The 18,639-nt window shown below is 35.0% G+C and overlaps 1 protein-coding gene across 5 annotated transcripts in view; it reads left to right on the forward strand.

Annotated features, from left to right (window-relative positions):
* AKT3 (AKT serine/threonine kinase 3) overlaps positions 1-18,639 on the forward strand; it is a 362,856-nt gene that overhangs the window by 282,865 nt on the left and 61,352 nt on the right. For all 5 annotated transcript variants that reach the window (XM_005539655.5, XM_065531593.2, XM_065531583.2 and 2 more), the window contains 2 exons: positions 2,985-3,107; positions 12,243-12,371. In XM_005539655.5, the coding sequence (XP_005539712.2) occupies positions 2,985-3,107; positions 12,243-12,371 (252 nt within the window). The remainder of the gene's footprint in view (positions 1-2,984; positions 3,108-12,242; positions 12,372-18,639) is intronic.

Below are 18,639 nucleotides of genomic sequence, written 5' to 3' on the forward strand. Positions count from 1 at the left end.
CATTTATGAAAAACCCATTCTTCAAAACTTAAGTAAAGCCTTTTCTTATCTATCAAGTCTCCTCACATGATGCCAGCATAGATTAATCCCTCTTTGCCTTCAAAGTACTTTTAATATCTGAGTTATGAAATTTATCACAACCCTCTTTTTTTTTTAAAATCAATACCTGTGTCCTCTTCATTCATATTGCTTAATGGCAGGAATTATGTCTTTTGTTTAAACCACTTTGTTGAGTTATGATTGATATACAAAATGCTATATATATTTAATGGAAACAACTTGATGAATGTGGAGTTAAGTGTATACTCATGAGAACGTTACCACAATCAATGCTTGTAAACATAAGAGATTCCTCTTATCATTGTATTCCCTCTTTTTCTTTTCCAGTGCCCAGCAGTGACTTTAAAATAATTGATACTCACTAAATGAATGCTGAATTGAAAAGTTGATTGAGAGCCAAAGTAGAAACCGAGAAGGATTATCCAGAAAGTGAGGAGGCAAATCAGGAGAGAGTCGTATTACCAAAGCCCAGAAACGTGTTTCAAGAAAGAGGGCAGTAGGTGATGTCCTAAGCTTCAGAATTGGAAGAAGCAGTGCAGACTGTAAATAGATTATTGGATTTGGTGATTAAGAGGTTGTTGGTTATCTTAAGAATAAGTTCCATAAAGTAGTAAGGGTACACATCAGATAGCAGACTGTGAAGTAAATTCTTTCCCTTAAATATAATTTTTAGCTGATATTTTTATAGAAATTGGCTGGCAGACACATTGAAGATACATAGTCTAAATAAAGATCTAGAATCTTGCATATATTATATTGATTTAGGGAGGATCCATATTTTTTGTAAAGTTAAATGAGTAGATAGTGGACTTGACATTCTTTTAAGAAAATTTAGAAACCTAATTACTATTTTCATCTCGTTAGAAGTCTACCACAACTCCACATAGAGATCACACAATCTTTTCATCAAAGTTAGTGATATTTTGCATGGCAGAAATTATTTTAACCTGGAAAACGTGGCTCCTTCTACTTTCTATCCTTGTTAGGCTGGTAATGGATAGTGTATGTCTAAATATATAAAATGAATGAATTTTGAAAACTATCCCTGAGTAATTGTATAAATGATTTGATTTTTCACATACTATATTGATTATTTGGAAGACATACTTAAAATTTCTGTAATCAGAATGCCTTTTTTTTTTTTTTTTTTTTTTTTGAGACGGAGTCTCGCTGTGTCTCCCAGGCTGGAGTGCAGTGGCGTGATCTCGGCTCACTGCAAGCTCCGCCTCCCGGGTTCACGCCATTCTCCCGCCTCAGCCTCCCAAGTAGCTGAGACTACAGGTGCCCGCCACCACGCCCGGCTAGTTTTCTGTATTTTTAGTAGAGACGGGGTTTCACCATGTTAGCCAGGATAGTCTCGATCTCCTGACCTCGTGATCCACCCGCCTCGGCCTCCCAAAGTGCTGGGATTACAGGCTTGAGCCACTGCGCCCGGCCCAGAATGCCTTTTAGAATAGATCATGTGTTATAGTTTTAACTGACAACCTTTTTTTCCTTGGTGTTTTATAAAATGATGATGCAATCCCAATTGGTAGCATATGAGATTTGATAAAATACAGTAATATAGTAGGAAGCATTAAAGTTTAGAGACTGCAAAAATATTTTAGTTTTAATATAATTATTGTTGTGCTACACTTTTTGGGGCTATAGATGAGATCTTCTCTCTCTCTCTCTCTCTCTGTTTGCTATGCCAGTGGGTCATGCATAAAGCTTATCTTAATAATACGCTGTTAAGCGAAGGTGAGGGTGGGAATGGGGAAGAATAAATTTGTAGGGAACCTGTTTTATGTTACCTGAAATAATGACTTGGTGTGTGCAGAACAAATCTTAGTTAACCATAATTTTCATCAATATTGTAGAAACATTATGAGTCAATGATCCATGTAAGGGAATAGTTTCTGATCTTGCAGTCAAGAGTGTATTGACTGGTTCATTTTTTTCACAGACATGTATTGTGTATCTATTAATACTGTGATACCTGACAATTTACTCAGCACTGTGAATGATCTTTCGTTGTTCTAAGCATGTTTCAACAACTAAGATTGATAGTCAGTTCCTAGTGCCTGAAACCTGGTCTTTCTTTATGTATGTTGTCCAATTGAGAGATAATATTTATAGTTTCTTTAATGAAGAAGTGGCCTGTTGGAGAGCTGGGTGCTTGGTCACAGTAAGCACCCAGTGAATGTTTGTGGACTGTCGAATGGTATATGTTTTAAGTAGTTAACTAGGAAATGGATGGGCTTATAGTTTTAAGTGATTGCATGAGAAAGGATTGGCATTGTAGCTAATTATTACTGAAAATAGAACATACATTGAGAACCGTGATGAGAATAATGGATGTTTCTCAGTTCCTTTTGGGCATTACCAAAATAAATTAAAAACATAAAACCTTAACGTTTCTCAATAATAATTTGACTTTGACTTTGAAAATATTTCTAGAGATACTATGATGAATCAAAAATTGTGGAATATAACAAGTTCACGTAAATCAGTTTCAGCAAATTGGCAGTCTTGTCTTTGAAATCAAATAATTAAGTAGAAAATATGTCTATGCTTGTGTTCATTTATTTTAGTAATGTCTCAATACCTAATCCTTGAAGAGTGAAGCAATAGTATAGTGAGAGGGAAATTGCAATCTGATGATGCATACTTTTTTCCTCTGGTAACTGAAGGTTAAATGGGTAGCAAGCAGAATGCCTTAAACAAGATTGGTATATTGATTAAAACGCTGATTTAACAGCTCGCAGTTTCCCCTTGGAAACCTGGAAAAGATAAGCCAGCTGCTGTCTAGGAATGCTCAGTGTCCACTGAGAGTACACTATCTATCATCACAATATGGTGATGAGAGGTGTTTTATGTTTGTGTTAATTTCCCCCACTAAATCAGTAATTATTACAATCCTGTCCCTGCTGTTTACCCTGCAGCTGTTTTTCCATTTGTCGAGAGAGCGGGTGTTCTCTGAGGACCGCACACGTTTCTATGGTGCAGAAATTGTCTCTGCCTTGGACTATCTACATTCCGGAAAGATCGTGTACCGTGATCTCAAGGTAAAAAAAAAAGGAATCAAAAATTTTTTTTGCAGAGACTATAGGGACAAACATAAAGTAATTACAAAGTGATACAGTTTTGAGAAAAGCAGCTTTTAGTTGGGAAAAAAGCACTATGTTTAAAAATTTAGTTCACTACATTTGGAGGAAATTTTATTCACTAACATGTATGTAGTTGATTTATGTGTGAGTTTTTGATTTGCAAAATAATTTCTACTCGACTGCTCTGATCAAATAAAAATGTTAAACATGATTAAGTCAAATAACTTTACAAGTTACATTTAAAACAAGTTTTATTATGTTTACAGAAATGTTTTATGAAGAAGCATAGTAAGACTATTGGAAGGAACATATTCATTTTGATTTTAGCATTGACTTTGGGTGGTTTTAAATACCTGAAGCGTTTTAACATAATAACCATTATTAATGTGCCTAGTTTTTTATTTATGAAAGCACTCTATTTGTTCTGTTGGTAATAGTGTCTTGACTGCTCTGAGTTCCATTATGATGAGACCCTTAGGATAGCTCGGGATTGGCAAACTTTCTGTAAAGGGCAGATAAAATAATTTAGGCTTTGATGTTCATATCATCTCTTTTGCAAACTACTCAACTCCATCAGTGTAGGGTAAAAGCAGCCTCAGATAATATGTAAATGAATATGTTTGGCTATGTTCCAGTAAATGAAATAGGCGATGGGCTCAGTTTAGTCCACAGGTTGTCATTTGTTGATCCCTGGAGTAACTCATACAAGGTAATAGTAATTCTCATGACAGTGTTATGAATTAGGTTGACTACATTAAAGGAATTTGTGCCAGGACACATTTTGAATAAATTCTAGATGTTACAGTCTTACTTTTGTAACAAGCAAATCGTATATAAAATTTGACACAGAATTGCCTTATTGATCAAATACTATTTCATGTAACATAATGATTGGTAGAAACAGAAGTTACATGAGGCTTTTATGAAATTCTGTTTTGTTTGAAATGAGGTATATAGAAGCTATAAGATGTTGTTATAGGAAAAACTGAACTATGTACCTATAAAACATCTAGATCAGAGATGACCAGAAATGTCTAAGTGCCAAAACAGGCTACAGATTAATACAAATTAGTAGTTTGATTGTATTTAGCCTGAACCTTTTTATAAGTAGGAATATGGCAGAATTCAGCATTTGTGTTATCTGCATGGCCAGATAATCCTATACTGTCTAAATGTCTTAAATATCGATTTTTTTGAAGGAATTAGTTATGTGGTATGACAAAATATGTGTTAACTTTCCAAATATACTTAGAAGTAGTTAGCTCTGCTCTTCCTGAGTCCACTTCTCGCATTCCCACTACGTGTTTTATGAATCTTATATGTAGGGGTGAAATGGGGAAGGATAGAAACAGGGATGCTTAGATTTAGGGCAATTAGAACAATTTTAAAGTAATAGGTAACATCCAGAAGGCTTAAATTCAAAAGATTGAATTATTAGCTTAAAGACTGCTAAAGAAGAGAATATTCATTTCATTGCAGTATCGATTATGGTCTTGGTCAGTATTTCTTTAATCATTTCTGATCAAATGAATCAACATATTGGGTGGGGGGTGTGTGTGTATGTATTTTTGTTGTTGTTGTTGGGATGGAGTCTTGCTCTGTTACCAGGCTGGAGTGCAGTGGTGCCATCTTGGCTCACTGCAACCTCCAACTCCCTGGTTCTGGCGATTCTCCTGCCTCAGCCTCCTGAGTAGCTGGGATTATAGGCACATGCCACCACGCCCAGCTAATTTTTGTATTTTTAGTAGAGACGGGGTTTCACCGAGTTGGCTAGTCTTGATCTCCTGACCTCGTGATCCGCCCGCCTCAACCTTCCAAAGTGCTGGGATTAGGCATGAGCCGCCGTGCCCAGCCAACATATTGGTATATTGAAGCTCATTAAGTGAGTTCCACTGCCCCATTCTTTCTGATGATGGAATTAGACTAAATTTGTTAAACTGTAATATAAAATATTTGTTGAACTGTAATATAAAGTACTTACTTTATATATGAATATCAGTCAATTAGTTACCAAATGCACAATTCACCAAGTTTACTTGACAATTAAGTGGTCTCTGCTCCCTGAGTTTATTTCTTAAAAAAAAAAAAATAGCCTCAACTTAAAGATCTAAGTATATATTTAGCATAGGACAGAAACTGTAAAGGTACACCTAGAAAAATCCATGTAACATAAGAAATCAAACATCCAAAACTTACACAAATGTTATTTGTATCCATAGTATGGATTTGTATCCATAGTAACATGATTATTTATAATACAATGATGTATTTTAGGTAAGATCACAGAAATTTCGAGCTGGTCTTTAATTTATAGGTGATGTCCTTCAAACCTAGAGGCCTAGTAAATGACTTACTAAAAGTAATGACCTAAGTTGATAGCAGTAAGAATTTTTGGAACTCTTGAATCCTAGCTCCTTATTGAGTGTTCTTGTCACTATATCATTCTGACTTCTAGAGTTGAAATGAAATTATAGTGGGGGGATGCATATGGGGGGATGCAGTGGATTAACTTTGGGAATCTTTGTAAGCCTAAACTGCAAATTAAACTGCAGAAGGTAAGAGAATGAGTGTTTCAAATATATTTATACCAGATGTATTAAAGAACATTATCACGAACTGATTTAGGTACTCACTTTGATCAGTCTCAGATTTGTCTCTGTTCTCATTACTAATAACTTTGACTTTGTTCAAATGCAAATCCAATTGCTATGCCTGCAGTAGCAGCACTTCTCAAGTAAATCATACCCGTTTGCCACTGTCTCATTCAGCAATGGAGACAAAGCCTTCTTTTATGTGCAGGTTAACTTAAGATATTTTTATCAGTTCCTGTTTCCTAATAAATTAGTGTTTATAGCAACACAAAAATTATTGAAAGCTTCGTTGTACTTTAGAAAGTAAGTTCATTTAATTTGTCAATACACATCATGTAATGAAGTTTTATTTTTATTAAGGACCCAAATTCCTTGTGATTACTTAAGGAAAACTTCTGTTGCTTCATGATTGCCTAAAAATTCGAAGAAATCTCTTCAAAGACTTCTTCAGTAGTGCAAATTGTATGTTAAAATCTTCTTTTCTGCTTAGCTTATTTTACAAATACAACCAATGACCATGGCCATCTAAGCACAGCGTAGGCTGAACAGGGTCATTTGCAAAGGTGAATATAACGATACTGGAATTCATTAAGAATTAATTTCTCGCTAGTTTATGGGAGAAAATAATACATAACTTGTTGCTATATCCTATTTGTAGAACACTTAATCTTGTTTCCCACCTAATGTGAGAATAGTTAACCATTTACGGTATTAATATGAGAAAGCACCAAACAAATTTAGATACTTTCTAACACTTAGTAATGGCACGAAGGGGTGACTTCAGGGAGTTTTACCATAGCCCTCCTCGACCTCGTCAGCTCCTTCATGTTCACCTCAAATAAATGCAGTTTGGATGGGAAAAGCATCCTTGCTTTGCTTGCTGAGTCTCAAGACACTTTCCCCAGCTCCCACTGCTAACCAGACGGTCACTGGATTCCTCCTATATAGAAATCTTAAGCCACTGCTCTTCATTCCTTCCACTTCTACAATCAAATTGTACTGGTATTCAACTATGTTCCTTATTCATAATAAATTTGTAAATAGCCTGGCAACCTATTTGGGGTCGATTTACATGATGAGTCCTTTTCTGGATTAAGAGGTTGAAGTGAAGAAACGTTTCTCTTTCGGAATTTCAGCACACTTTCCTCATTCCATGGTCATTCAGTTTCTGCAGGTCAGCTTGTGACATTTTGGCACTGGATGCCCCTAAACTTAAAACTGCAATTTTCGAGTAGGAATTCCTTACTGCCTTCTTGGGCCTGAGTGAGTCTTGGTGCCTAAAACTGAGTTTGATGTATGTGGGCTCAGATGCGGTGTTAAGAGTGAGTGACAGGAATTGTTTATTGCTATTGCTGCAGTAGTCATCGGAGCCCTCAGGAACTGCTATTTTCATTCCTTTGGTTAATCACAATGTCAGTCATTTAATTAAAATGATACCATATGTATGGTGTTTTTAAACTTTGAAATATTTAGTCTGGCCTACATTCAAGCATAGCTTCTCAGATTGGGCGCTACAAACAGGTCACAACTGAGCCTTGGCAGAGAGGCCTCCAGGCCAGCGAGTTCTGCTTTCAAGCATCTTGTCCAGTGAACCTGGTATGCCCCACCACTTTCAATCTGTATTTTACTGTGAAATGTAAAAGGTTGGGAAGCATTGTATTAAGACAGCTAGGATTTTTAAAGTTTAATTGTATGCTAGCCATCAGCAAGAACAGGAGGAAACATAGTAATTTTTGTTACAATTTTGTGCCCACTGAGCCCAGGAAAAAAGGTTTTAAAATCTATCATTTCTTCATATATGCACTGAATCCAGACCTTCTGTCAAATAATGCCTGTCCACTTCAGCTGGACCAAAAATGTTGCCATTTTTTTTGGTGGAAATTCTATGAGGAATTCGTCTATGAGAATTTGAGAAAAAATCAGACAAATTCTATGTCTGATTTTTTTTCTCTCCTCAAAAACATGAACTTTTAGATAACAACCCTCTGATAGAAATAGTAAGCACTACTTAGATATTTAATATACAGTCTTGTTTCTTATGATTTCATATTTGACTTCATCACTACTTTTGTTAGTGGATGCATCCATAAGCATAAGCATGCTGCCCTACTCTACATCTTGGAAACTAAGATTGACTGTGAATATCACACAGATGCATGTAAAGTTTCATAAATTTAGAGTACCTGAGCAGTCAGTGACAATATGCATTACATATTATGTGGCTAACAAAGGGAAACAGGAAAGTGATTTAGAAGACTAAAGAAAGATCATTTGTAAATTTTTTTCTTCCTCCTTTAAACAGTAGAAAGATTCCTAAAAATGTATGACTACTGTAAATAATGTAAACACTACTTACATTATGTTAGTGTTAAATGAACCAACACAGTGATTTCCAGATGTTACTGATATATCTAGGCCATTGATACGCTTTGGAAAGACTTTCTGTGCAGTCTGCAGGTTTACGAATCACCCTGCTAATGGTTCCTGTATTTTACAGAAACTCTGTTAATGCATCTTGAGTAAAATTATCATGTATTGTATAACAGAACTGGACATTTTATTATCTCCTGATTTATCTTTATACAAGATTAGATTTGGGGATATTGTTTTTTAAGCTAATGCGTCTCTATTTCATATTTTTGGTGGACAAGTTTTAGTTATTCATGCTCAGCAAAATGACATTTTAGGGTGGTGAGAGAACACAAAATAATTGATAGAAGAATGTGGACACTTCTTCAAAATAACTGAGAAATTATGAGGCTGGGCACAGTAGCTCAAGCTTGTAATCCCAGCACTTTGGGAGGCAGAGTGGGCCGACTGTTTGAACCCAGGAGTTCGGGACCAGCCTGGGCAACGTGGCAAAATACCATCTCTTAGAAAAAGAAAGAAAGAAAGAAACAGAAACTAGCGGGGCATGGTAGTGGTGCATGCCTGTGTACTCAGGAGGCTGAGGCGGGAGGATCAATTGAGCCTGGGAGGTTGAGGCTACAGTGAGCAGTGATTGTGCCACTGCATTCCAGCCTAGGCAACAGAGCGAGACCCTGTCTCAAAAACAAAAAAAAAGAAAGAAAGAAAATTATAAAACATTTGTGTTTTGTTTTTTTGAGACAAGATTTCACTCTGTCACCCAGGCTGGAGTACAGTGGCACCATCTCTGCATATAACAACCTCCCCACACGCCTGGGGCTCAAGTGAGCCTCCCGCTTCAGCCTCCAGAGTAGCTTGCACCACAAGCACATGCCATCACGCACAGTTAGTTTTTTCTATTATTGGTAGATACGGGGTTTCACCATGTTACCCAGGCTGGTCTCAAACTCCTGAGCTCAAGCAATCTGCCTGCCTCAGCCTCCCAAATTGTTGGGATTACAGGCATGAGCCACTGTGCCCAGCCTGTGTTTTGTTACTTAAAATAAATTATTGCATATGGAAAAATATTTTTAATACAGTCATTTGGCTGACAGAAATGTTTTATGGGGTTCCACTCTTGAAGTTTGTTGTTTTCTTTAAAATACAGTGTTGTTTAGAAGAGCCCACATCATGACAATTTACAAATAAACCATGTTTTAGGGAAAGATCAGTTCATTTATTCAGTTTTTATAGGATGTTAAGTTTGCCTTTAACGTCTCATTTAATTTTCAAAACTATCACGTTGGATTGTTACTGTTATTTACTTTTGTTTTATAGATGAAATTGAAGCATGTAGAAATTAATAATATACCCAAGGTCACACAGTGAATAAGGGTTAAAGCTCAAATTTTAATATGAACCCTCTGACTTAAACCCATAGTCTTATCCATTTTCCTCTCCACTGCCTCCCAGACAGTATACTACCGTTCCCCATGGCCATGACCCTTACTGCATCTCTCACAATCATCCCTTAGGCTTATCTTACTTCTTACTATGTCATTGTAACGTTTTTAAAAGCTATTTTGTAAAACAAGTAGGGTAACTAGCCGTCTTGGTTTCCCCAGGACAGCCCAGTTTTAGCACTTACATGTCCTGCATTCTGAGAAACCCCTCGTTTCTGGGCAAACTGGGAGTTGGTCACCCTCAGCCTATTCCTTACCCAAACCTATCCTTGCATCTCATTTCATTCTTCATCTCACAACCATGATCTGAGGCTCAGAGATGAAATACGAGGTTACAGAATTAGATGCAAGTCAGAATTTTACACACACATACACACACACAGAGAGCTTGGTCTTAAAAAGCAGTGTTTATACATTTTGGTCTTTCTGTATCCAGCCACTTCAGAAATAACTTTGAGAAAATGTGGAGAAATAGTGCATCCTGTCTGTCGTGTTTTCATGAAGACTTGCCCATGCACACAGAGCATGTGAGGAGATTACACACCAAACTAACGGGGATGGAACGGTGTAGAAAGTACATTCACATTTTGTTCAATATTATGTATTATTTGGAATTTTTACAAGAATTGTTAAGGTATTGTATTAGTAAAAGAGTATTCACTAAAGATCTTCAGCATTTTATGTGCTATATTTATATATTAAGCATATTTTTAAAAATTAATAACAGGGCATATACATTTTTATTCAGTAAAACAACAGAAGCTTTAGTATATACTTAACGTTTCTCAATATGGCGAAGTGGGAGGGAGGAAGAAGAGAGGTTGTTTGAAAGAGGTGGAAAAAAGAGAGAAACCAGAGGCTGAGAAGAGACAGACCAAGGCAGAAAGAGAAAATAGGAGAGATGAAGACTCTTGATGTTTCTGATTGGTTTCGGTATACAAGACTTACTGTCATTTGTGCAAATTGGGCTTGATTTATAGGTTCTGGATGGTAGAGAAATATTAGGAAGATGCAAGATAACTGAGTTTGGATAAAATAAAAAATTTTGATTTGGTCAGGCATGGTGGCTCATGCCTGTAATCCCAGAACTTTGAGAGGCTGAGGTGTGTGGATTACTTGAACCCAGGAGGTCGAGACCAACTTGGGCAGCAAAGTGAGACCTCGTCACTATAAAAAATTAAGAAATTAGCTAGGCATGGTGACACGTGCCCGTGTTCCCAGCCATTCAGGAGGCTCAGGTGATCACACCACTGCACTCCAGTTTGGGTGGCAGAGACTCTGTCTCAAAAAAAAAATTTTTTTTTGAAAGGTTCAGCAGTATATTTAGGGTTCATTCAGCTTTCTGTAGAAAAAAATTGAAGCCAGACTTACCTCTGTGAGATATGGTATACATGAAATGTGTATCAAGCGTTTGGTTTAGTTACATAACACATTGAAGTACTATAAAAAAGGACTTTTGTTTATTCTGATCTTTGCTTCAGTGAACACAACTTGCCTAACTGTATTTAGTGTCTGGTTTATAAGACATTTGACAATATGGCAGAGAGTATGATAACATATTTTATATGACTGATAATCTGTTTATGTTCTTAAGTGGAGATCTGTTTTAAATTCGATATTAACGTCAGAGTCGAGGTACATTCTTTCAAATGTCATCACATTAAGGAGTAGAATAAGAATCTATTCCTTAAATGAAAGTTAACTACCATTTATCCTGTTAATATACTTTTCACATTTTATATATTTTTTCTGTATGACCAAAGAAATACCTTTAGGTTGTATCTACATGAGTAGGCAAAGTTTTATGGGCCCTGAATACATAAGGCTGTATGATCCAACTCAGAACTCATCTGTATCTTTGTGTGATGATAATCATAATCTTAGGTTCACATTAGCTCAAGGGGAACTGGCTGATTACATTGTTATTTCTAATTGTGTTGGCTTTGCACAAATTCCTCCTCTTTTACGTTTCATAATTTTCCGCTTGAGCCACATGATCCTGTTACTTGGTTAAATCTTTAAGATTTCTTTGGTGTTTTGAATTAATGGATTCAAAGAGAGTCCAACTTTATAACATTTATGCTATATATTTTTATTAACTGTTGAATGTTTGACTTTGATGTTCTTTTTCTTTTTATGTTTAAAAGGGTTGGTATTTCTTAATTACAAAGAACTGCAAAAGAGGATATCGCCTTACCTTACAAAATAAGATTTAGGTTTGATTTACAAGCACCACCAAAAAACATTTCTGTAAGTGAATATTTTATAATAGCAATAGATTCCCAGGAGAAATTGTTGAAAACCATCTGTAAATATCTAGAAGAGGATGCTCATCTCTTTGGGATTGTTTAGATCACATTTTCTTTTTTTAAAAAAGAGAGGATTGATGTCTACTTTGAAAAGTTGACTAGGCTTTAATTTTCAGAACTTACAAAATAATGGCTCTTAAAGCAGTATCACTCATTCCTGTTGGTTTAAAAATAGAAAATTTTATCATCCTGAAGTGTTTGATAAAACATGTTTCTTTTTACACGTGAAACAACAGGGTTTGTAAGTACTGAAAGTTCTATTAGCTACAACAACTATGTCCTGTTTCAAAAATACCTTACTCAGCATTCAGTAGTTTTTCAAAACGGTATTTTCCTGTTGCTGAAGACTGTAGAACAAATTATATCATTTTTCTTAATACACAGTTGGAGAATCTAATGCTGGATAAAGATGGCCACATAAAAATTACAGATTTTGGACTTTGCAAAGAAGGGATCACAGATGCAGCCACCATGAAGACGTTCTGTGGCACTCCAGAATATCTGGCACCAGAGGTAGGCTTCGGCTCCACTAATAGGAAAGTAACATTGACATAATGTTTTGTAAAGTAAACCATTTAAGCATTAGAAGTTAACTCTAGTGTCTACTACTTTTATCTATATTTCAACCTGAATCAAAATTTTTTTGTTCTTAATTTGCTATAATGGGATATTGTAGGACCAAGAATATATTGAAATTAAATTTTATAAACTATAAGCACAAAGGTACTAACTAAAGTCGATTAAATCAATTTTTATATCTTGGCCATATCCATTTTATCTTGGCTATACCCATTTTGATTCATTTATTAAAATAGAATAATTGATTTCAGCAAGAATATTTATATTTTTATAAACCATCTTGGACTTTCCTTAGAAACAACAGTGATTTTTAATTTATAGTATTGTGGGTTTATTTAAAATTATTTTATTGGGAAAATTATTGAAATGACAGTAGCTACATTTTGGAATTTATGTCAAAGGAAGCTCCAAAGTGGTAACCTCCCTGTGCTAAGGGTTCCACAATAATTTATTAATTTGTTTATTCAACAGATATTTATTGTATATCTGCTGTATATCAGGTACTTTTCTGGATAATGGGGTTACAGGCGCAAGACAGAAAAGGATCCTAGTCTCAGGGAACTTAGCTTTCAGTGGAGGGAGACAATGAAAATAAAAAAAGAAATAACATAATGTCTTAAGTTTCATAAACAAAAAAAGCACGATTAAATGTAAGGGTGTGGTGTGGCTGTTGTAGATGGTGTTCCAGTTACTAATGCTGTGTAACAAACCACCCTAGTATTTATCAGTGGAAAACAACCATTTTCTATAAAATTATGGATTTTGTGAATCAGGAATGCAGATGGGCACAGCAAGGACAGCTAATTTCTGCTCCACTACGTATGAGGTCTCAGCCTGAAAGACTTTACAGTGAGAGCAGGATTCTATGGCTGGAGACTGGAGTCATCCGGAAGCATCTTCACTCACATGTCTGACAGTTCTGCCGGCCGTCCACTAGTAACTTATTTGGGCTGTTGGCAGGAGCACTTATATGTAGCCCTTCTGTCCATGGGTCTGGACTTCCTCATAATGACAATTTCAATGCAGTCAGACTTCTTTGGCTCTGAGCGCTAAAAGCAAATGTCCTGGGGAACACGTTAGAAGCTGCATGGTGCCTTTGTTTCCACCTAGTAAACCATCAAGACTATTAACTTTTTAAAAGTTTGATTTCACAGATATTTTTATAATTGGAGTACAATTTATGTACTTGTTCTTTAAAATACACACTTTGGTGATTTTTAGTACGTTCACAGAGTTGTAGAACTATCACCACTGTCCAATTCCAGAATATTTTCATCACTCCAGCAAGAAACCCCATACCCATTAGCTCCTCATTCTTCCTTCCCCCGTAGGCAACCACTGATGTACTTTTTGTCTCTATAGATTTGCCTGTTGTAGACATTTCATACAAATGGGATCATACAGTATGGAGTCTTCTGTGACTGGCTTCTTTCCCATTTTTAGCATGTTATTGTTATTTCATTCCTTTTTATGGCTGGATAATATTCCATTGTATGGATAAACCACATTTCGTTTATTTGTTCAGCAGCTGATGTACATTGGGTTGCATCCATTTTTTGGCTACTGTGAATAATGCTGCTGCTCTGAACATTTGTTTATGCATCTCCTTTTATGGCCTATTTTCGGAAGTCACACAACATCATTTCTGTCATACCCTTACTCCCCGAAGCAGTTGTAAGCCTGCACACGTTTAAGTGGTGGAGACAGAGACCACACCTTTACGTTGCAGAAGAGCATGTGAGATGGGAGATACTGCCACAGCCATCTTTGGAAAATAACATCTTTCACAGACAGTATGTTCAGGGAAAGTGATGGTTGATGGAAAGAGATGGTACCTATCGCAAAGGTAAAAGGGAAGAGCTTTCCAAAGAGAGGAGCTAGTGCTCCATTTCCCCTCAAACTCCAATACAGTTTTTGTGGCTATAGGCAAATAGGGAGGTGTTAATACTTGATGTGTGAGGGTAACTATTTAATGAGCATCTACTATGTGCCACATGCTGTGTAAGTGCATTACATCTATTTCATTTAACATTTGGAATAATCTTTGATGATAGGTAGCAAATACAATTTTTTTTAAAGGTGAGGGAACATGAGATCAGAATGTTTAAATGTTATCTGTACACAACCGGGAAGTGGTGGAAGTGTAATGAAGATTCTAATTAGTTTGTCTGACTATAAAGCCCACTTTTACTTTTTAAACTACATACGTCCTGGCCTCAAAAAATCCTAATTTGAAGACCACTTACAAATATAAATAATCATAATTTTTAAATGAATACTTTGTAAATTTCCTGCCCAACAGGAAAATGTAATCAAAAGAAATTAGGAAGTAAAATCCCCAATGATGCTCGCATTCCTTATACATATAGTAACTCATGCTAGTCTATTATTCTAATAGTTCTTTTCAACTAGGGATTACATTTACATTTCAACAATGTTAAATTATTGTAAATAAGTGCTACTATTTAAAATACAATAAATTTCCTACTATTTTCTTGCCAAAAATATAATTTTCTCTCTTTAAAAATCTGTAGTTTAGAATTCTCTATTTTTGTGGTTGAATTAGGTAAAACTTTAGTAACACTGTTTCTTGTTTATTCAAATAAAATATTTTCTAGAATAGAATTGTTTTTATAAATGTCACAAAAAAATTATTTGTTTCTCTGGAGTTCAGTTACCCCTGCTATAAATTTGCTATGGAAAAAGATATGCCATATTTAGAATAACAAAATTAGTTGTGTCACAATTAGGGTAAATTATTTCTAAAGAAGATGAATACATCTCATTTAAGAAGCAGATGATCTGAGAAACAAAGATATTATTTCCTACGCAATGTCATTAGCTGAAGAACAAATTAAGAATTTAATGCAAGAAGAGTACACTTGTTTCTGTATGGAAAGTTTATAGTTCCCACAAAATTATGAGTTTCTCTTTAAAGACAAGAAAACATTTCTGTATACCTTTTTTAATACTTCAAAAGTCTGATCTTTAAAAACAGTTTATATACCCATCCTTGGTTGATACACAGTGATTCATAATTAAAATCTTGACACCATGTTTTTATAGGGAAGAGTGATTATTGTTGTTATTATTTGAGTATGAGAAATCTTGAAACAACATGAAATTGTAGCTTTTATATTTTAAATGTCGTGTCACATCTTGCGTTTTTAAACTCTGACTGTGTTTACCCTTAAAAAATAAGAATTAATTCCTTTATTCTGGTCTTCAGTGGCACCATTTTACTGAAGAACACTCATTCATTCATCAAATAATTATTTATTGAATATTTTTTAAGTATCAGGCATTACCTTAGGTACTGGGAATACAATGATGGTAGAAAATGTCTTTTGCCCTCAAGTGGCTTGCTGTTTACTAAGGTGATAAGTTATGGAAAACAGTTATTACTGTGCAAGAAAATAACTGTTTTACTAGTTCCATACAGTGGAGTGGAAGGAAGAGGAAACGTGCTTAAGCCTGCAGGGAGGGTCCGGCAGCGGAAAAGGGGAAGCAGGAGAGGAGGCTGGACACATAGATAGGGATTGAAATGTAACAGAGTTTTAGATTTGATCCTGTGGGCTAGGGAAAATCACTTGTGAATTGAGAGCAAGGCGATACTGTGATCAGATTTACATGGTCAGTGTTAGGGAGGGATTGGCAGGAGCTGAAGCCAGCCTCTTCTTTTTACCTCAGATGGTGTCTCTCACTTTTTTTGGACCTTGAAATTTCTAGTACATTACCATTATTAATGCTGGGCTTTTTGTGACAATATTAGGAGTAGTAGTTGTGTATCAAATCTGTAATACATTCTTGACTACTGCTTCTCTTGTGAATGACTCACTGTCAACATTATCCCTTCTGTCTTTACAGAAGATTTGTTTACACATTATGTAGGAATCTTGCTGCAACCTATACTTCACCTAGCAATAGTGTTCCTTCACCTTTTATGTTTTTTTAATCTGGTATGAAGACGGGTGAAGGGTATTTTGAAGATACTTCACAAAGAGTGTTAAAAATCAGTTTAAAGCCAGTTTATTAAATGTTCAATGTCAGATACATGGCAGGTTTTAAAATAAACTTAGGTTTAAGTGAACTTAATTTGTTTCTTGTGGCAAATGAGGAAAACATAAAACTTACAGTATAAATGTGCCATTTGTTGAAAAAAATATTTTTAAGGTATTGTTCTGTTATCTCTTTTGAGGAAGGATGCAGCTTACAATGCAGTTTTCCAGCTTGGGAAGAATTTAACAATACTGTTAATGTAGAAAAGGCTAGTTTTTGTTTTGTTTTGTGTTTTTAACAGGTTACAGAGGTTCAGTTCTAGCTGGCATATGCACTATGCATTTAGTGTGCTACGTCCTGAAAACTGCATTTGCATGTGTAGCTTTAAATGAATGTACCTTTGCTCTTTTGTACATTAGAAGGAAATAAACTTATAGTAAATTATGGATCATATGATATCTTGAGGGGATTTTGTTTTTATAATCTGTGCTGTATTTTCACACCTAGAAATTATAAAAGAAATTAGAAATCACATATAAACTCTTACTGTTAAATTTTATTATTTGATTTGGCTTCTATTGAATCCAAACCATTTTATGCAGTGCTAATTATTTAGAGTCTCAGCTTTGCTCTTGAGTTAGCAGTACCTGATCAACTTTCCAACTGTAAAACAGTTTGAAAATCAAATGTAGCTTACATGCAAGACCCAACAAAATTAAAAGTGTTAAGTGCGTTTTGGCAGTTCACTTTTATTATGCCCAGTCCTCAAATGTACCAGCAGATAATCATCTGAATGTTAGTTAGTTTTCACATGCTTATGTGATCACACAAAAAGTACATGCTAAAAAGAAGCAGATGGTGACAGATGGGGAAGGTTGAATAAGGTGGTTTTGGAAACCTAGAGAAATGCACTTCTGTAATAGTGTAAAAATAAAAATTATTTGATAATCGAGTTAGAACTAACAAAGATTGCAAAAAATGACTTGATTGTTGGGAAATATATAATATCTAGCTGTGGTTGCTATTGAGAAAAAAATGTATATAATTTTATTTCATCTAAATGTAAAATGATTTGTTTTTCCAGTTACTGAAGCAGTATTTGATGCATTCTTTTTAGTTTTTTAGAATCCCATTCTTAGAAAACATTTCACTTGCTCTAATTTTCCAGATTTTTTTCTTTGAAACCTACTGTCTTTAATATCTTACATATAATGTAACATAATGTAACATTTTTAAAATAGCTGAAATAGATGAGAATATTTTGATAACTATTTTGATACAAAGATTTGCTCAAAGTCATCGTTTTAGGTCATAGTACAAATGGAGATTAAATTGTATATAAATTAAAAATCAAAGATATAGATTAACTTCCAGAAAAGGTAATAAAGGAGGTGCCAGGGCGTGGACTAGTGTTGCAGGTGTGGGAAATGTTTAGAAGCTAACTTACTCGAAATGTACTAAATAGAATTTTCTTTATTTTAAATCCAACAAAGAATAAATGTAAAATATGTCATTTTGTGGGTGCTGCCAATATTGTTTTTAGGAGGTCTGAAGAGAAATGTATGAGGCTAGTTACATATGTTTGCACATTTAATCTGTAGGTAAAAATAGTAGCACATGTAGTTACATTCTGATTAGTCTTTGCACAAAGTTCTACTATATTCCAGCAGATTGTAAAGCTAGTCTTAGAATCTCTATGCTTTCTGTGAAAAGAAAGAGTTGTTTTAGTAGCCTTTCTAAAATTGTGGACAACCCTAGCATTTTATTTACCTGTTAATAATTCATATGATATCTATCCACCTGGGGTAATTTTGAAAACCTTAATATTCCTGGTAATTCAGAAAAGATCTCATCACCATGATTAAAGGGAACATTAAAGGAGTAGAGGGATGAGTTCAGATAGAAGTTGTCTGCTCTATAGTTAGAATTCATATTTAAGAACTTCTAACTCTCATATGAGTTGGCTTACTGTTTAGTTGAATATATTTAATTTCTTTCTATAGTATGTTGCTATTTTATATGATTTTCTGGGTAATATTACAAGCCATTCCATTTTATCTCATAATTAGACATTGTTTAAATATGAACTAAAATGGAATTAACGCCTCTCAATGTTTATAAGTGGCATCTTGTACTTACTTAGAGGTCTGTCAGTTCTTAAAGTAGCTATTTTTTGCCCTAACTTCTTTTCAATGTTATATGG

The sequence above is a fragment of the Macaca fascicularis genome, chromosome 1 (genome assembly GCF_037993035.2).
Source record: "Macaca fascicularis isolate 582-1 chromosome 1, T2T-MFA8v1.1".
NCBI classification, from domain to species: domain Eukaryota; kingdom Metazoa; phylum Chordata; class Mammalia; order Primates; family Cercopithecidae; genus Macaca; species Macaca fascicularis.